This window comes from Pongo abelii, chromosome 3 (assembly GCF_028885655.2).
Source record: "Pongo abelii isolate AG06213 chromosome 3, NHGRI_mPonAbe1-v2.0_pri, whole genome shotgun sequence".
Lineage (NCBI taxonomy): Eukaryota > Metazoa > Chordata > Mammalia > Primates > Hominidae > Pongo > Pongo abelii.
The window spans coordinates 206,701,839-206,722,686 of NC_071988.2; the positions used below are offsets into that span (position 1 = coordinate 206,701,839).

The following is a 20,848-nucleotide window of genomic DNA, read 5'->3' on the forward strand; positions in this document are numbered from 1 at the left end:
CTAAGAGGTGGGGCCTTTAAGAGGTGATTGAGTCATGAGGGCCCTGCCCTGATGAATGGATTAATCCATTCAGGGATTAATGGATTAATGAGTTGTCATGGAGGTAGGACTGTGGCTTTTTAAGAGGAAGAGAGACCTGTGCTAGCACGTGAGCATGCTCATCCCCCACACCAGGTGATACCCTGCACTGCCTCAGGACTCTGCAGAGGGTCCCCACCAGCAAGAAGGCCCTCACCAGATGCAGCCCCTCAACCTTGGACTTCTCAGCCTCCATAACTGTAAGAAATATATTCCTCTTCTTTATAAATTATCCAGAGTCAGGTATTCTGTTATAAGCAACAGGGAATAGACTAAGATAATAGGGGAAGGAAACAAATTTAAGGCATTAATTAACCAACTCTTTCTCTCTTACTAAGAATGGAGTAGGTTGAATGGACTTTCTGAGAGCCATGTGACAACTGCCAAGCCAGTGTCCATAAATCTGATTACCTTAACAGAACAAAAACACCATCAATGTTGCTCCCCTTCAAGTCCATGACATTCATCTGAGTATTCCCAGAACAATTTTTATGAGGGCCTCCCACTTACCAGGCACTAGGCCTGGCCCTGACCATGCAGACACGATGAAGACAGCCAAGGCACCAGTGCATGGGGCTCCCAGCCTGGAGCACTTCATGATAAACATGAACACATCCTGAATGCCGATTGAAGCAGAAGTGAGTCCCACAGCCCCGTGGACAGTGCATTCTAAGAGTTACAACAGTCTTCAGTGGCAAAAGAGATCTTGGAATGACCTCAAACCACTCAAAATATAAACAAGGATTCCCAGGCAGAATGCTTGTGAATGGGAGGGAAGAACATTAGGCTCTCAGTTAAGTATTTATATGGACAGACGAATGCCAACAAGCCTAAGTTAGCAGAAACCTATAAAAAGATGCCCTGTGGGAGTGTAGGTATGGAGAGAAGAGATCCTGACTCCAGCCGAGGCCTGCAGTGACAGTGATGGCAGTGCCCATGTGCACGAGCAGCGCCACGTGCCCACTCTGGCTAGGACTCAGCAGGATGCAGCTTGACAGGGCCTTGGGGCCACAGTGCAGGCCTTGGCCTCTGTGCCAGGGCGGTGCTGAGAGGCGGCACGGGCTGGCAGCCACGGGCATGCTCTTCTTCATCAGCCTGGCTCATGTCCAGCTGTAGCGGAGGAGCCCAGTGAGATGACACAGAGGTCTCCTTTCCTTCCATGCCTTGGGAAGAGAACTCTCGAGCCAAGAGCCAGATGAGTGATGCTCAGCAGGTAAGGACTGCCTGAAAGGGGCCAAGTGTTCATTTGCACAAAGGGAAATCCATTTGCCTTCTGGTCCTGCATCAGAAAAACATGGACAAAATAGATGGAAGAAAAGGCATCTCAACCGAGAGTCCCAGTAAGGAGGTGACCCTTAGAGGGTGCATCAATCTCCTAAGACTGTCGTGAAAAATTACACAAACTGGTGGCTTACAGCAACAAAAACGTATTCCATCACAGTCCTGAAGGCCAGAAGTCCAAAATCAAGGTGTCTGCAGGGCTCACTCCGTTTTTTTTGTTGTTGTTGTTTGTTTGTTTGTTTGTTTTTGAGATGGAGTCTTGCTCTGTCACCCAGGCTGGAGTGTAGTGGTGCAATCTCAGCTCATTGCAACCTCTACCACTGCAACCTCAACCTCCCAGGTTCAAGTGATTCTCTTGCCTCAGCCTCCCAAGTAGCTGGGATTACAGGCACCTGCCACCACACCCAGCTAATTTTTGTGTTTTTAGTAGAGATGGAGTTTCACCATGTTGGCCAGGCTGGTCTCAAACTCCTGACCTCAGGTGATCTGCCCAACTCGGCCTCCCAAAGTGCGGGGATTACAGGCGTAAGCCACTGCGCCCAGCCAGGGCTCACTCCTTTCCAAGGCTCTGGGAAGGATCCTTCCTCGCCTCTTGGAGTCCCTCAGCTGTGGCTGCCTATTTCCAGTCTCTGCCTCAGTCCTCACATGCCCCTCTCCTCTGTGTGTGTCTTCTCCTCTTCTGTCTCTTATAAAGACACTCCTTATTGGCATCAGGGCCCACCCAGAAAATCCAGGATGATTTCATCTCAAGGTCCTTCACTATATCTGCAAAAACCCTTTTTCCAAATGAGGTGACATCCACAGGTTCTGGGGGTTAGGATGTGGACATATCTTCTCGGGGAGCCATAGTTCCATCTACTACAGCACCAAGAAGGGACTAATGGTTAGTCTAAACCAATCACAGTGGTCAACATATCAGGCACCTGCTCAACAGGAGAGGTGTGAGACAGTCTGTTCTCCACTGCATCCTGCCAACCAAAACTAGTGGAGGTATTTTTAAAAAAGGAAAAGCAAAAACAGACAACTTACTTCTCTTGAGAACACAGGAGCATTTGCTTTCCTCTCCCACTCCACATCAAACAGTAATGCTACCTTGTTCCTCAAAACAGAATCCCACTTAACCTCTCTGTGCCTCGGTTTCCTTGTCTGTAAAATGGAAAATATTAACTGTACCTACCCCATGGTGGTGGAACGTGAGTTAATGCGCGTACCTTGCTTAGAAGGGTGCCTGGCACACAGTAAGTGCTGAGTACACGTCAGCTTTCATTCAGCGTCATTTGCTACCCTGACTCTCCAGCCCCCCTTTACTCTGGTCCCCCCTTCCTTATACCTCCATGGCACCCCTGCTAACTGAGCTGACCAAGGAGCAACTCCATTTCTTGTTTGTTTCTTTGGAAGAAGCTGATTACATATGTAAATCTCAAACACTATAGATAGAGCAACCCTAAAAAAATACATTGTTTGCAGTAAGACCTTGAGATGTGGGACAGGTCACAGGAAATAAGCATATGGTTTCTTCATTTCTATTTACTTAGTGCTCCACCTTGTTTCAGAAAGGCTCAAACAGACATATTCAACACAGTAACATTAAATTCAAAATCAGGCTGGGCACTGTGGCTCATGCCTGTAATCCCAGCAATTTGGAAGGCCAAGGCCGGGCAGATCACTTGAGTCCTGAAGTTCCAGACCAGTCTGGGCAACATAGTGAAACCCCATCTCTACAAAAAATATAAAAATTATCCAGGAGCCCACCTGTGGTCCCAGCTACTTGGGAGACAAAGGTGGGAGGATCGCTTCAGCCCAGAGGCAGAGGTTACAGTGAGCTGAGATCGCGTCACTGCACTCCAGCCTGGGCGACAGAGGGAGACCTTGTCTAAAGAAAAAAAAAATCAAAATAAGTGGATAAAAGGAAGAGAATAAAAAGAAATAAGATTTGAAAGATATCTGAAAAGACCCAATAAGGCCAGGAATGATATTAGTTAAAAAAAATTATACTGCAATATCTTGTTCCCTTGTTGGAAGCAGGCTACAATCTGCAATCTGGCTCTAAGCTCTTGTACCTGATACAAAGATAAAGCCTGGCCAGCTAAATTATTCACTGTGTCCTTAAGATTAAAAAAGAAAAGGGGAGGGAGTGGAGAAGAAGAAAAAGGCATTTACTCAGAACTGTTCCTGGTAGGACAGGAACTTCTCTCCTGGGCCTCCTTAAAGAAGGCATGATATATATTTAGTTGCTTTTCTAGATTATATAGTTCTAGAAGTTTTTCATTTTTGCCGACATTATCTCTTTCTGATTCACCCCTAATAGCTAGGATCAATTAAATTAAGAGTTTTTAGGTTAACAAAGTAAGGGAGTGTTTGCGCATGGAAGGGGCAGGTTGTAAATGATTGGCTGCTTTCTTAGGAAAGGTGGACAAACAGATAGGGCTTCATTACAGAGGTAAAAAGAAGGCTTTTTTTAAAAGACAAAAACAAGCTTTCTTTAAACAGAGAACATTGAAAAGGAAATGCTCCATTCCTAATATAAAACCCTGGAGTTTCCATGTCCTCTAGTCCTAAAAGGCCAGGAGAAGCAAAAAAAGGAATTTGGAGAAGGAAGAGGGTAAGAATCCTCAAAGAACAACACAGCAAGGAGCTTTCCATAGGCAGTCAGCCAAAACACCAAAGGTGAGCAGACACTGAGACTCCAGGCTGAGGCTACAGTCGGACAGGACACAAATCCTTTTGTGACCGGGTTCAGTGGCTCATGCCTGTAATCCCCACACTTTGGGAGGCTGAGGTCGGGGAATCACTTCAGCCCAGGAGTTCAAGACCAGCCTAGGCAACATGGCGAGACCCCCAGCTCTACAAAAAAATACAAAAATTAGCCAGGTGTGGTGGCGTTTACCTGTAGTTCCAGCTACTCTGGAGGCTGAGGTGGGAGGATCACTTGAACCCAAGAGGTCAAGGCTGCAGTGAGTCGTGATTGCACCACTGCACTCCAGCACGGGCAATATAGTGAGACCCTGTCTCTAAAAGAAAAAAAGCCTTTGAGATGATAACTTGATGTTTTATGATCATTTTGGGTTGGCTGGTTTTTGTCATGAATGAGCCTAAGATTTTGAATACAAATGATTTTACTTTCGGCAGTCCGCACGGGCGTGTTTCAGCCAGGACCTCGCTCACACATACACCCACCCGGATCCACTCACCTTGTTAAGCCACTTGAGCCCTGGGATCGTGTTGGAGTTTATCTGCTCCTCCAGCCACGGGCGCATGCGCATCCTTTCCACCGGCATGGTGCCCTTGCGGGAGAGAAACACAGCGTCAGGTGTTGGTGCCACTCAGTGTGGCGTCTGCACTGCAGAGTTCTACACCCCGCCTGACCCTTTCCTTCTCTCCTTTCCTAGGGCTGGGGACCAGGGGGCTGGGGGGTTAGTGTACTCAGGGGCTGTGCCCTAGGGCCACCTGTGCAAGCCCAGCCCTCGCACCGGCCAGGGGGCTATCTGGGGACACAGGATGGTCCAGGCCTGCCCTCCGCTGGGAGGGTCCTATGGACATTGGAGACCAGGACCCACACTCCTCCCCGGGAATTTGCCTAGAGGGAGGCTTTATCCCCACTACACTGGCCGTGTTTTGAGGCTTCGGTTGCTCAGAGGCCCCAGTGCCTTTGGGGATTATCCGTCCAAGAGCCAAGGGTTGGGCAGAGCAAAGCAGTTGTGGGAAAAAATTATGATAGCCAAGCCATTCCTTTTGAGAATCTGGGTTATACAGACGCTTTCAACCCCCAATATTAACATTTAAAGCTCGAAAGGAATCAGTTAATTTGGCTTTCCCAAAGTTTTCCACCAACTACCCGTCCCTCCTGACTTTACTTCCAGAGCCCCTGGAACCCTGCACAGGTATCTCCTTTGCTTTAGCTTGTACCCGAATGCAATCTCTCACCCAAGTGTCTTTCTTCAATGCCAGCCTCCCCGCTGACCTGACATCACCCCCTTTTCCTTTAACTTACTTTCCCTTTGAAAATCATTTTCATAGTCTGACCACCCTTCCTCCGCCAGTCCACACAATGCCTCCCCGCTGCTTCCAGATTCCTTCTAAAATAGACTTCTCCTGGTCCATTGGAATACATCCAGGGGGGAATCACTAACAAAGTACTTTCCACACTGTCCCCCACTCATCTTCACCCTGTCTATGCCTGCATTTACATCTAATCTGGGCTCCAAAAGCAAAGACGGTTCAGGTGCAAGCCTCCATTCTATAGGACCTCACAGACAGTGTGACACTGTAATCCTCTTCTCAATCCTGACTGGTCCCTTCCTTCTTTTGTTCATTTCCTCCAAAACTGAGCTCTGAAAATTCTATTCATTGGCATTTGGGCTGATGTCTCAATAACTCTCCTTTCCAGCTTGCCATGGACTTCCTCTCTCCTCTATTCCCTGCGCCCAGAACATGCCAGAGTTACAAGCATCTTTCCACCCGCGGGCCTCACCCTGGGCCTGTAGGAGCCCCCAGCCTTTTCCTTGTATGCCTCCCGCAGTCTGGCCCACTGACTGCTGCAGACACCTCCTGCTCCGTGCTCATCCCATGCCCTCTGCTCTTCATTCCCTGGCCTTGCAGGTCCTTACCCGCCCTCTAAGACCCAGCCTCCTCCTCCACAAGGGCTTCCCAGACCACTCCCGCCTAAAGCAGTCCCTCTGCCTCCAGCTCCTACGATATTCACTGATCTTACACTGCTCCTCTGAAAAATCAAACATTGCTTTAGGGCAGTTGTTTTAAATAAAGTCTTTCATCTTATCCCTTGCCTTACCTATACACCTCTCAGCTGTGTATAGTCCACTCCCTTTTCCTAACCAAATTTAAGTTCTACCATAGGAAGAGCATCGCCTTTTTTTTCTGGAGGCAGGGTCTCACTCTGTCACCCAGACGGGAGTGCAGTGGCGTGATCACAGCTCACTGCAGCCTCAACCTCCTGGGTTCAAGCGATTTTCCCACCTCAGCCTCCCAGTAGCTGGGACCACAGGTGTGAGCCACCACGCCCAGCTAATTTTTTTTATTTTTTGTAGAGCTGGGGTCTCCCTATGCTGCCCAGGCTGGTCTCAAATTCCTGGGCTCAAGCAGTCCTCCCACCTTGGCCTCCCAAAGTGCTGAGATTACAGACATGAGCTCCCATGCTCCGCCCTCTTCTAGGTCTTTTGCTAGTCCTACAAAGCGCAAATGTTGTCTTCCACACTGGAAACACTCACTACCAGGCCCAGGCCAGCTCTGAAGATGGCTCTGATGGCCTAGGTGGGGTGCCGTCAGAGGTTGGCCTCCTCCACTCATATGGAGGCTCCAGCCACCATTCTTTGAGACACAAACAGGAACCTTAGAGATATTTCACAAGAACATGGAATGGCCGCAAGGAGTTGCAGATACTGCTGCTCTTGGTCTCATTCATTCATTTGTTCCATTCATTCATTTGTTCACCCACCCATTCAAAGGTCATGTATTGAGAATGATGCTCCAGGAACAGGGAAAGATGACATTCCCTGCCATCTAGGAACTCCCAACCTAACAGACACTGGAAAGAAGGGAGGTACCATGCCCCATGAGGAGTCCTGGGTACAAGATGATAAAGAGTTTCAGAAAAGACTAGGGAGTGCTGGGGAAAGCTGTGCACAGAGGAGTGCACTGGTGACCCCTCAAAGGCTCACCCTGCAAGAGCTCTGCCCGCCAGGGTGGTGACCACCTGCCCAGCCTGATCTTCCCTCTGGAAAAGACCTCAAGACACAGATTGGAGACCACTAAATCCAGAGCGGCCAAGAAAGTAGAGGGAAGAGCGAGGGAAGAGTAGTTACAGGGTAGGGGTAGGTATAGTGGTCATGAGTAGAGAGCAACAGACGCCAGTTCTCCTGACAGCCTGATGTGCAGAAGCACTGTGCGTGGTCCCTGGTGCTGCAGCTGAGCCTGAGCCTAGCAATATGGAAACATGAGAGGCGTGTGGAAGTGGCCCTGCTTCCAGCTAGTACTCAGAATAATATCATATTTCTTCCATTATGTTTCTCACAAATAACCCAGTAGGGGGAAGAAAAAAAAGGTCACATGTGAAATAGTTCAAAAAGCCATATGGTATGGTTCCTATCAGGTGCCCCCACTCCCAGCCCACCGTGGTTCCTGTTCTTATGTTAGTGATGGCTTTTAAAGTTCACCCAGATGGGAATCTCTCTGAAAGACAATAAAGATCAGTTTTAAACTGAAACAGTAGTTGAAAAAGTCAATTGTCAGGTAAAGCAAAGCACCAAGACAAAAAACCCAACTTTCTGTCTTTAAAACTAAAGCCTGTGTGTGAAGACACATTTGATCCACACTGTTCGCAGATTCTGTATCTGTGAATTTGCCTACTCACTAAAACATATCCACAACCCCCAAATCAATACTCAGATGCATTGGTGGTCACTCGCGGACGTGTGCTGAATTCAAGTCGTCTGATGCACATGTTCCCAGCTGAGGCTGGACAAGGCCACACTCTGCCTTCCCGCTCTTGCTCCCCTATGGCAAACTAGTGTCCTTTTCACAGGCTACGGAGTGAGACATTTTTCACATCGTTGTGCTTTTTGTTGGCGACTTTGCTGTTTAAAATGGCCCCTAGGCATTGTGCTGAAGCACCTTCCCGGGTTCCTAAGAACCAGAAAGCTATGATGTGCCTTACAGGGAAAATTATTAGATAAGCTTTGCTCAGGCATGCATTATAGTGCTGTGAGTTCAATGCTAATCAATCAACAATAAATATTACAGAGGGTGTCTTCAAACAGAAACACATAAGACAAGATTATACAATGATCAGCTGACAGAATATTGTGACCAGTAGCTCGCAGGAACCCGACGTCCTTATAAGAAGAGGGAAGTGTGGACACGGACACACAGAAGAATGTCGCATGAAGACACAGACACAGAGGGGGAATGGGCACGTGAAGCCCAAGGCAGAGACCGCAGTGAGGCTGCTGCAGCCGACCATGCCTGGAGCCACCAGAAGCTGGAAGAGGCAAGGAAGAATTCTCCCCTAGAGCCTTGAGGCAGAGCAGGGCCCTACTGATGCCTTGATCTGAGGCTTCTGGCCTCCAGAATTGTGATGGAATACATTTCTGTTGTGTGAAAGCCGTCTGTTACGGCAGCCCTGAGCAACTAACAGAGAAGGGAGAGCTGCAAAGGCCCTGAGGCAAGGTGGCCTCTGTGGACGGCAGTCAGTGACAGGGAGGGTCCGGAGACGCGGCTCACCCAGAAGACCATGCCTAGGATTTTGGTCATGACCATGATCTAAGACTGAAGAGGAAACCGAAGGATTTTAGCAAAAGAATGATAGGGTCAGTTTAAAGGGAAGAGCTGACTGTGAAATCCAGACCAGCGCTTCACCAACTTGAACATGCACAGGAATCCCAAGTCAGTGGATTCCAGGCAACCGCTGTGGTCTGCATCTCTGACAAGCCCCTAGGTCCTTGGGTCACACTCCGAGAAGCAAAGCTCTAGAGTCCCCTTATTGTTCATGCTCAATGGCCTGGCTCTCCCATGCTCCGGCCGTGTGGTCATTTTGGCCATTCTGATAAGACTCCTCCACTGGTCGGCGTGCCAGGCTTGTCATCCACCGGCTGGGTGCATTCCTCACTTACGCAATGTGCCTGTCTAGTAAGGATGCAGCTCAGCCAAACCTCAAACTTATTAGAAAAGTTCATAATCTTAAATCAGGACTGTTATTAATTATAAGTAACTTTTAGAAAAAGCAAAAAATCGAACAAGTATTTTATCAGAGTAAAAAATAAACTTAAAAAGGGCTACACTTATTTCAGGTTTTGTTTGTTTGGGTTTGTTTGTTTGTTTGTTTGTTTGTTTGTAGCTAGGACATCTCCAATGAGACTCAATGAAAAGCTAACCCAGTCACATGAAGGCCCTTCTCCTTTGTGACTTGATTTTTCTCCCCTGACCCATCTCCCACACCCTGGGCAGGTAGTGCATTACCAGTGCGCTTGCCGTGCGACACGGTACAAAGTTTGCCATTTGACATAGGTTTCTCATGACTAGCCGAGGGTGAGCATACGTCCTTACTTCTGTGAAAAAGAGCAAAGGCAGAATCTACCTCAAGCCTAGCACCAGAAACGGATCATTTAGCTGGACACTAAAAATAGATTAATTATGTTTCCAGAGATTAAAAGACTGAGATGACAGGCACAGAGGGTCAGAGAACTGAGGACTGGAAAGAAAGATGCTTACTCGGTATGTATCATGTAGCTTCCGTTATCGAAAGTCAAGGTGACACGCTGGTCTTTCTGTAAGGCAAGCCTCCCACAGGCACTAACAGCCAGGCCATGTGAACCTCGAACAAAGTTAGAGAAGGCAGGTAACTCAGTGGAGATGACACAGAGCGGTTATGTTTGTCTAAGAACCAAAATGCACAGAAATCAGGACAGTTGTGTCACGGCCTTGACTCTGCCATTGCTGGTGTGTGTCCTTGGGCTAATCCCTCCATCTTCCTCGTCCACACTTTGATCATCTAGAAAAATGGGATGTTTTAAACAGATGATTCCTGGGGTTATCCACGATACGATGAATCATAATCTGATTTTTTTTTGTAAGCTTCTCTTCTTGTACATCAGGTTGTTTTTAAAAGTAAAATGCTAAAATTTTATGGTTCTGCAAACCTAATATATGAGCAACCTGTACTTCAAAGTAAGTAAAAGAGTTGAAGCATCTACCCTGGAGCCTGACGAAAGGCACTTTGTAAAATCACCTATCTTTACACCTTTGAGATTTGAGGCTGGGACTGGCTTCAAAACCGTGGCATCTGGCCATAAGTCAATTCAGCCCATGGTGGGTACTGAGAATATCACTGGTGCCAAGCCTGCTATATAAGGCATGCAAGCTATTCATTGTGATTCGTAAGTCACGAATGATCCCCCATGGAGTTGGCAGTACTATCCATGATTAGTGCTATTAACAGTGAGGTTGAATTTTCACCCAAATAACTGAATTTTGGTTCTTAGAATAGTAAGAGCAACGGTTACCATTTATGGAGGAGCACCTACTATGTGCTGGGAATTAAAACTAGGGTTTTCTTGCTAGGTGTGGTGGGACACACCTGTCGTTTCTGCTCCTTGGGAGGCTAAGGTGGGACAATCACTTGAACCCAGGAGTTCGAGGCTGCAGTGAGCCAGGATCACACCACTGCATTCCAGCCTGGGTGGCAGAAAGAGAGCCCCTCTCGAAAAATAAAAAATAAAAAACCTAGGGTTTTCTACAAATTTTGCCATTTAACCCTTACAACCCTAGGAAATAGGGACTTTATTATCCTTTATTACCTGCTAGTAAGTGGAGAGCCAAAACTGTCATTTAAATTCAGGCCTATCTAACATGAAAAGCCCAGGCTTATCCACTCTAACCTCTGCCTTCATCTTACTTTAGAAAGCACTGAGTCATGATGACCTCTTAATTGTTCTACTTAATGAGACTTTCCAAACTCCTCTCCGTCTTGCATACCACTGACAGTCATCTTCCTAAAATACCATTTAATCATGTTAATTCTCTGTTCCAGAGATTTCTAAAAGTGCCTGCTGGATTTAAGGTAATAAATTCCTTAGCTGAGACGGGGGTGGTGCTTCTGGTAATGGCACAATAGGTAATTCAGACCTGACTCCCAGGCTGAATAACGAAGAAATATGGACAGAATATATTTTTAAAATCCATTTAAATGCATCAGAGAGCTAACAAGCTAGTTAAAAATTAGGGGGGCAAGATCTAGGAGAAAAAGAAACCCAGGAAGGGGAACCTGACATTTAGGGTTGCTGTCATCCTAGGGCAGGGACAGCTGCTCCTTTCTGAAGAGGAGGCTGTGGGGCTTTGAAACTGAGCAGAGCTTTTGACACACTCAGGTGACTGAGAAGACAAAAACTGAAGACCAGGACCCAGCTAGGAAAAGGGGTTCCTGGAAACACCCTCACAAGCTTTGTAAGTAATACAACTAAGTAGAAATAAACTAATATCAAAGGCTGAAGCCCAGCTTTGAATCATCTCCATCCCTGATCAAATGAAAATGACCTGGAACTACCAAAAGTAAATATAAATCAAATCTTGAGGAATGTAACATTATCCTAGGATTCATATTATCTCTGGAGCTTTTCTTTATTCTTTTTTCTTTTTTTTTGAGACAGAGTCTCGCTCTGTCTCCAGGCTGGAGTACAGTGGCTCAATCTCGACTCACTGCAACCTCTGCCTCCCAGATTCAAGCAATTCTCCTGCCTCAGCCTCCGGAGTAGCTGGGACTACAGGTGCACGCCACCATGCCCAGCTAATTTTTGTATTTTCAGTAGAGACAGGGTTTCATCATGTTGGCCAGGATGATCTCAATCTCTTGACCTCGTGATCCGCCCACTTGGGCCTCCCAAAGTGCTGGGATTACAGGTGTGAGCCACCGCGCCTGGCCATGGAACACCTTTTCTTGTTACCCAGTCACCCAATGGATCAGCAAAAATTCATTAAACACACACTGTCACAAGGAACTGTGCTGAATGCTGTGGGGGATTCAAAGATGGGTAAGACAATATCACTAACTACCCTCAAGGAACAAATAAGTTAACTGAGGAGGTGAGAGATAAATCACATAAAGCTAACTAATAATCCTATAATTATAATAATAAAAGACTATGCAATAAAGATCAGAAGGTAGTGTATTAATAATTGCCAACTAAGTTAGCTAGTTCATAAGGAATACATAAATCATTGTTAAATGGGCTTGTAAGAGAAAGCTTTATGGCAAGGGAAAGCTTTATGGTAAAGGAAGACCTTAATGATGAGGAGGTGCTGTCTAGGCAGGGAGAAGGTGGCAGGCAAGCTAGGGGAGGTAAAAGGTTGGTATCGGCGGCCAAAGCAGGACTGAAGATGTGTTTGCTGATGTGAGCAGAGCAACTGTCTTATGCACCAACACGGGTGTCTTCATAAGAGTCACTGGTGTGAGTCTTCATAAGAGTCACTGGTGTGTGAGAAGCAAGCACTGAGTATTTCACACCAATCATCTTTAACTCTCATAACAGCTCTAACCAGTTAAATACTAGTATCCCCATTTTATCTTTTCATTTTATTTTTGAGACAGGTCTCACTCTGTCACCCAGACTAGAGTGCAGTGGTGCAATCCTAGCTCACTGCAGTCCTGACTTCCTGGGTTCAAGAGAGCCTCTCACCTCAGCCTCTCAAGTACCCAGGACTACAGGTGCGTCCACTATGCCCAGCTAATTTTTTGTTTTTTGGTTTTTTTTGAGGTGGAGTCTCGCTCTGTCACCCAGACTAGAGTATAGTCACACAATCTCAGCTCACTGCAACCTCTGCCTCCCGGGTTCAAGCAATTCTCCTGCCTCAGCCTCCTGAGTAGCTGAGATTACAGGCGCACGCCACCACGCCCGGCTAATTTTTTTGTATTTTTAGTCGAGACGAGGTTTCACCATGTTGGTCAGGCTGGTCTTGAACTCCTGACCTCATGATCCGCCTGCTTTGGCCTCCCAAAGTCCTGGGATTACAGGCATGAGCCACCGTGCCAGGCCTAATTTTTAAAATATTTTTGTAGAAACAGGGGTTTCACTGCCTATGTTTCCTGGGTTGGTTCGAACTCCTGGCCTCAAGCGATCCTCCTACTTCAACCTCCCAAACTGCTAAGGTTAGAGACATAAGCCACCATGCCCAGACTATTATCCTCATTTTAGAGATTAGGAAAAGCATAGCCAAAAAGGCAGCCCCCACAAAAAACAAGAAGAAGAAATAAGAAAGAAAAGAAAATATGCAAGTCACCCACGCCTCTAGATGAGGAGGCAGGACTTGAACCCCAGGAGGGTCTCGGATGCCCAGCTAGAGTCTGAGCTTGTTTACGCAGGCTGCTATAACGACTTCTGAGTGCATGACTTGGGAAAAGCCATGCTTCAGTTTCATGAGTTATGCAGCACTCTCTACAGAGCCAAATGGAGGGAAGGAGGTGAGCTAGAACTACTGCTCTGCGTCAGGACAGTGGCTATGGGAATCTACAAAAAAAAAAAAAAAAACAACAAACACACACACACACGATGACGCGCGTATAGGAATCTAACAGCAGTGTTTAGTAGTAATTTTTCCTGGGCACACAATAGTCTTTTCCCAAATGCAAGTTCCTCTTGCAAGTTCCTCACAACGACTTCTGTGTGCTTTTTCAGCAAAAGAATTTCCATGAAAGTTATGTAAATTGAGAGAAAGCTGGAGTTAGAAGTTGAACATCATCATCATCATCATCCCCATCATTAATACCATTCCAGCCCTAACTAGGAGCCTGACCTCAGCCCAAATGCCTTGCATGCATTCTTTCATTTAATCTTCCAACAAGCCACATGAGGCAGAGTAGCTACTCTCCTCATTCTACAGACGAGGAAATGAAGCTACTTACAAAGCTCCACTTACAGCCATTAAGTGGTAAAGCAAACATTCAAATCTACATCCGTCTGACTCCAAAGAATATGCCAGAAACCTCTAGACCAGTGTTTTGCAAGTCTCTGCTAACAACCCACCAGAGGGTAGTGGGATCATTTGTTGCATTAAGATCAGCACTTGTAACTTAATTTTAATTTACCATATGATAGAATGGAAAATGAGGGAGCACCCCGAACAAAGTGAAGTAAGCATTGTTTTATGAAACGTTTGCTTCCATTTAATGTCACATCACATTATATTATACTGGTCCTGGGGTCGAAGGGACATTGCACTCGGCTGGACTGCCTCCCGACGGTGTGTGTGAGCATGTGGACGGCGGAGAGAGGGAGGGGGTACTGTGGGAAGCAGAATGCAGGAGAAGAGGATATGTGATTCGCCTGCCTTGGCCTCCCAAGGTCCTAGGATTACAGGCGTGAGCCACCGCGCCTGGCCTAATTTTTGAAATATTTTTGTAGAAACAGGGAAACAAGGAGAAGCAGACCCTAAGAGCTGTACTGACTGCTAAGAGGTAGAAATAGAATGTACAAGAACTTCATGGCATGAAGATAGTATGTTCAGAGCAAAGATAACAGGACCCTGTATATGAGAGAGGTAGCCTGAGATCTTCCTGTGTGGCCATGCTTAGTCCTGCTCTGCCTGCGACATTCAAATCACTCTCCAGACTCTCACGGGACCCTGAAGGCTGAAGTCAGCCATTGCCAGTCCTGAAATCAGAAAGACGTTTAACGTTTGGATGGAGGGCTAGATACAGAAAAAACCATGCCTCTCAGTGTACATATTATCTGCACCAATGCAAAACTGATTTTCATAAGTTTTGTTGAACTTTAGAAAGTCATAGATTCATTTAAGAATGGGAGTCCCCAGCCAGTCTTCCTTATAAGGTTTTAAGCGATTCAACCACCAATTCTCCTACTATGTAGATTTTTCAGGATGAACGATGGGGCAGGACCGCTACTCCAAATACATCATAACCCACCTTTATTCTTTTCTGTTCTGTTCATGCCACTATCCCAAAACTGCCTTGCAACGCTATCACCTTAAAACTTAAAAAAAAAAAAAAAAAAGCGGGGTGGAGGAGGGGTACTTAAAAAAAAAAAAAAAAGGTCCCTGGCCCCACTCTAATGAAATAAGAACCGGGAATTTTTTTTATTATCCTAGAATAATTTTGATAAGCAATTAAGTATGAAAATCACTGTTATTTAGTATCCATTAACCCAATGGACTTCTAGATTCCAGATGTTTAATAAACATCTCCAGTTGAGTCATGGGAAAACAGGAGGCCAGTGGTGAATAGGTTTCATCATTAATGGAATATAAACGTATATGAAATTAAAAGTCTAAAATGCTTTTAAATACCACAAAACTAGTTTTCCAGGCTGAAAATCATCCAGATTACAGTCTTACATATTTGCTGTTCTATGCACAATTTTCCTATTAGGCACGTTTTCTATATCCTTTCGGAAGCTATTCCCATAGCTACTTTATAAAATGTACCTTGTCTCTGACCACAGACTCCTCTGGTACCTGAAATGTGTGCTGCATCAGAACCATAATCGAGCAAACTGACTTGGGGCCCCTATGTGTGTGTGCACAAAAGTCACCTGTCTATCACTGGTTCTTGGTTCTGCAGATGACCCAGTGGTCACTCTAGAAAACAGTTCTCAATGCAGCCTAACAAGAACAGCAGATCTTTATCCAGAGATCAAGCCTTAAAAATACATGCAATGTGTTAACGTTCACCCAGATGTGTACTTTTCTAAGAAAGGTCCCCACAAACTCTCAAAGGGCAGTTCCCTAGGCAGATGTAAGAAACACAGTGCAAGAACACGAATGGGAAAGCAGCTAGACCTCTCTGCTGACACTTTCTTGGCTTTCCCTGGCTCAGTAGCCACGTCCCTGGCCCTCCCACCCATTGCCATGTCAGCCACCAAGGGGTGCAGTCTCCATCCGTCGGACCATCCCCGTTACCCACGGCCTCCTTCCATGCTTCCGCTGCAGCCTGTTCAGGGGCTCTCTGCTCTGCCCCGAGCTGCTGCAGCGTCCCTGTCCTGGCCACGCTCCCTTCAGTCCACTTCCACATTCCACACAGTGGAGCCCTATACTTACTGCGTGTCTGCTGGGTGAGAGTACAAGACTATGTAGGCTTATATATTAACATGGGCAGCAACGTTAACATGGGAGTCCAGCTCCAGAGGCCTCCTGCCCTGCTCCCTAGAATACCCATTCCCCGGCCCCACTCCCCTTCCCACACAGTGGCCTGGCCACTTTCCCACTGCAAATGAGCCTCATGACTCTGTCTTGTTTGCTCACACTGCAAACATCTGTGAGAGGCTGGAGAACCTCGCAGCAGATGGACGGTTGATCGCCTCATCTGAGCTCTCAGAGTCTCTGCAGATCTTTTTTGCTTTCCTCTCCTCAGGTCCTGTTCCCGTTTTCCACAGGTGCAATTTCAGATCCCTCCCTGCCTCCAGCTTCACAGAGAAAAGAGATCTGCGAGGCTCTTCTTTCTGAATGTCTACCTCCCCTCCCTCTTCATACTCACTTGGGTGTGACCTTTTTCCCTTTCTTAGACTAGATAGGTGGGAGGGCCACTCTGCAACAGAAGGTGCGGGATGTTTGAGGAGAGATACTGAGAGTGGTTTGGGGCCTACTGAGTTGGAGATCTTTGGGATACCCAAAAAGAGGTGATGGCTGGGCTATTAGCTGTGCGAGGCTGGAGCTCAGGAGAAAGGCCCAGCCTGGAAACGTCTCACCATACCTTGAAAGATTGTTCAAATGTCTCTTTTCCACAATACTTGGCCTGGCCAACACAAGACACATACATGCCCCCTTCCCTTGAAGTCATAAAACTCACTGCCTCTAATAGTGAGTTAGCACGCATCTTACACTGCCCTAAAGTCACCGGTTCATTGTGATGTGCTTTAATCCACTGAGACCAACGCTCCTTAGGCCTAAATAGGCCTTGTACTCTGCACCCAGCAAACACCCAATGAATGTAGACCAGCACTATCCACTAGATATTTTGCAGCAATTAACTTGTTATTTATCAGGGCAGTCAACAAGGTGGCTCCTGAATACCTGAAATATGGCTACCATGAATGAGGAAAGCTTTGTCATCAAAGATGGAAACATAGTTTCCAGGCCAGTTCTAATCTTTCCAAATCACAGTGAGTGGTCAGGTGTCTGGTAGAAAGAAAATACCTGTAGTGTTCCTGCTACTGAAACGGCTTTGTTTTGAGAAAAGCTTAGTTTTAAAAAGCCTGATGCACACTCTGCAAACTTAATCACCTTTGGAACACAACCTGTTGGTAAGCAAGGGAGCCTCTCTGTGAGTAACTGCCTGATCCAGATCTAGACCTGCAAACCCTTGAAAATGATACCAGCTGGCCAGCAGGGAGTGTCCCACTTATCAGGATGTTGTCAATATCCTCCACCATGCGGGTATTAACAATAGCTAAGGAGTATTAAGCGCTTAACAGTGTTAGGCAAGTTCTAAGCACGTTAAGAGGATAAGCTCACCTGATTCACAGCATCCCAAGAACGTGGTTACTACTGTGGTCCCCATTTTATAGATGAAGAAACTGAGGCATGTAAGGTAAAGTAACTTCCCAAGGTCACAGAGCTACTGAGTGGTAGAACTCATATTTGAACTGGAGTCTTAGGCCCTGACTTAGCCTTTGGATATGAGGCTCGCACAGGCAGGCCAAACTGGGGTTCACATCAAGAGGTAGAGAGGGCCCCACACCTCCGTCTGACCTGGCATCTGCACTGGGAGCCTGTGTGGAAGGGGACACAGCCAGGGCAGCAAGATCCCCACAGCCTGCCAAGCATCGTTCCAGCTCCTGAGCTGGCCCTGGTGCACAGGAAGCAGTTTCCCAGCCTCCTTTATGCAGCCCCTTCCAAAGTCACACGTCCTGCCCCATTTAATACTTTCCTGGCAAGTGGGCATCAACAAAACATGCTGCGTTTCCTGGCCAACCCAAGCTTTCCTTTTGTAGTCTGGACTAGGAAAACACTCCCATACTCCAAAATAAAGATACTCGCCCTCTTTCCACCCCTTCACCTCCATGCTGTCTTTAAGGAAACAAGAGAGAACAAGACGGGCTTTTTCCTTGCTTTGCATCACCCGGATGCAGATGAATCAGTTGTTTCATTTTAGTTGCTGCTTCTGCCATAAAGCAGGGTCACCTGGGTGCTTGCAGGGTCTTTTGAAGGTAGAAGGGGAGGAAAGTGTGCCCTGCCCAGCCCATAACCGATTAACCTGAAGAACTATTTCAGAAGCACAAGTAAGTCCCATAGAAGGCAAACGCACCACTATCTTAATGTTAATTTCACATTGGCATTTATTTAAGGTGCTGAAAACCACTGAAGTATTAAGCATCCTCAATATTCGTCAATTTCCACCTCCTGCCATTTCAGTGCATATGAAGAGCAAACACATCGTTATGGGGCCGTTTTGCTTCCCACTCTAAAAATGACCTCATTTTTAGTATCAGGACCTCTAAGAAGTACAAAACCCCTGTGCCCCAAAACTCCTTTCTCCAACCTACTTAAATCTCTCAGCCCTGTTTGTTTTTTACCACTTGATACCAAGTACTTCTCTCCTGGTCTTCAGAAGATAACTTTGTGTGTGTGGCAGGGATGGAGGCGGCGGGGTGGGAGGGGTTGTTTTGTTTTCCTTGAGACAGAGTCTCACTCTTGTCACCCAGGCTGGAGTGCAATGGCACGATCTCGGCTCACTGCAACCTCCGCCTCCCAGGTTCAAGCGATTCTCCTGCCTCAGCCTCCTGTGTAGCTGGGATTACAGGCATGCGCCACCTTGCCCGGCAAATTTTTGCATTTTTAGTAGAGATGGGGTTTCACCATGTTGGCCAGGCTGGTCTCAAACTCCTGACCTCAGCTGATCCACCCACCTCAGCCTCTCAAAGTGCTGGGATTACAGGTTGTTTTTGTTTTTGCTTTTAGTTTTAAATTCAGGGGGTACATGTGCCGGTTTGTTATATGGGTATATTGCAATGATACTGGGGTTTGGGCTCCTAATGATCCTGCTATCCAAGTAGTGAACATAGTACCCAATAGGTAGTTTTTCAACCCTTGCCCTACTTTCTCTCTCTCCCCTTCTGGAATCCTCACTGTTTCTTATTTCCATCTTCATGTCCATGTATACTCAGTGTTTAGCTCCTTCTTATAAGTGAGAACATGTGGTAGTACTTGGTTTTCTGATTCTGTGTTAATTCATTTAAGATAATGACCTCCAGCTCCATGCTTGTTATTGTGAATGATTTCACTGTTTTTATGGCTGCATAGTATTCCATAGTGTATATATGCCATGTTTTCTTTATCCAATCCACTGCTGATGAGGACCTAGGTTAAGTCCATGTCTTTGCTATTGTGAATAGTGTTGCAATAAACATAAAAGTACAGGTATCTTTTGCTAGAATAATTTCTTTTCCTTTGGGCATATACCCAGTAATGGAATTGCTGGGTTGAATGGCAGTTCTATTTTTAGTTCTTTGAGAAATCCAGGAGACAGTTTTAAATCCACCCATCCCAGAAAGCTTTCCCTAGCCAGCGTAGACTCATCTATGACCACAACTCCTGCTGAGATGACAGCCCTAGGAAATGGTTTGAGTATTAATGGTGATCAATCATGTCTGACCCTTAGCTCATTAATTTGGCAACATGCAACTTCCTAATGAGTGATTAGGCCCTTCACAGGCCTATCCTTATTCATCATGGAGTAGGATGACAGCTGCAATGCAGGACGCAGGATGGCACCCGAGGTCTGACAGCCACATGACTCCAGGACAGCACAGCCCCCTAAGGGCAGGGAAGAGACCAGGGAAGACCTCGGCAGCTCCCATATCCATGACAACTGGGCAGGAGCCAGCCTTGGCTAGTGACACTTTTTTATCACTATACTGTATATGAGATAAGGATAGGGACCTTATCTCATATACAGTATAGTGATAAAAATGAGACCTTAAATGAGAAATCAACAAGCCATTGCCCTAAAAATTCAGAAATCCCCTCATGCTGGTCACCGTCTCCACAACTGTAGAAGCCATTCAGGTCTCCATCCAGCAACTATAGCCACTTCCCAGGGCATTGCTTCAGGAACCAAACGCACAAGGTAACAGAACCCAAGACCCTATGCCTCAGTTTTCTCCTCTGTCAAACGGGATAACTTCCACACGGTTTGCGGTAAGGATTAAATAAGATGTGTAACGTGCCTAGCCTAGTACCTGATCCATCAATAGTTGATATTTAACAAATAATAGTTTCTGCAGACACAAATTTATGGTCAATCTTGTTCAAAGAGCATTATTTATAATAGCAAAACTAACCCAAATGCCAGAAAGTAGGAAGATGTTTAAAGAAAATGTAATAGAGTCAAATAATAGAGTATTGGGACTACAGCAGATCCCCTCATCTCAACAAAGGGATGATTTATGTCCTGGGCAGGAAGAGGCAGGATGTCACATTCCATCATGCTACTTGCAACAGTGTACAATTTAAAACTTACAAATTGTTTATTTCTGGAATTTCCCATTTAATATTTTCAGACCTCAGTTGACCATGGGTAACTGTAACCACTAAAAGCAAAACCACGGATAAGGGAGAACTACTGTCTAGAATATTTAATTTGTGCAGGAATGCACAGAACATAATGTGAAAAAAGTGGGGGAGCAGGTGGTTTTAACCATCAGGGCAATCAAGGACCATGCACAAACTTCCAGGCCCTGCCGTACCATGGTGGCTTCCCCATGAGTCCCCAGTGGAGTCCACGTGCTGACAGGCTGCTCTCTTCCCCCACAGCACCAATGACAGTCAGAGTTCTCTGTTCACTCACACTTACAGAACTCAGAGCATGCACCGGGCTGACAACATGCACCAAGAGACAGTTGTTTGAGCTGGAACTGGGCCTCTGGGGGACGGGGGTGTGCCCCAACCCCGGGTTGGCACAGAACAGAAGGTAAACATGTTTCCTGAACAGCCCAATGTCATCACACTAAGTGCCATCCTGTGCTCACTCTTA

At 46.3% G+C, this 20,848-nt stretch overlaps 1 protein-coding gene and 1 non-coding gene across 16 annotated transcripts in view; one reads left to right on the plus strand and one right to left on the minus strand.

Moving 5' to 3' along the window:
• The window catches only part of IRF2 (interferon regulatory factor 2), a 134,504-nt gene that overhangs the window by 81,657 nt on the left and 31,999 nt on the right, over positions 1-20,848 (minus strand). For 11 of the 15 annotated variants that reach the window (XM_054553407.2, NM_001134006.1, XM_063723243.1 and 8 more), the window contains 1 exon segment: positions 4,551-4,643. In XM_054553407.2, coding sequence (XP_054409382.1) covers positions 4,551-4,637 — 87 coding nt within the window. In that variant the 5' untranslated portion in view covers positions 4,638-4,643. 15 annotated transcript variants of the gene reach the window in all.
• Positions 7,501-7,584, plus strand: LOC112133263 (small nucleolar RNA SNORD79). The gene has a single exon (XR_002914935.1). It is a non-coding gene; the product is annotated as a small nucleolar RNA SNORD79 (small nucleolar RNA).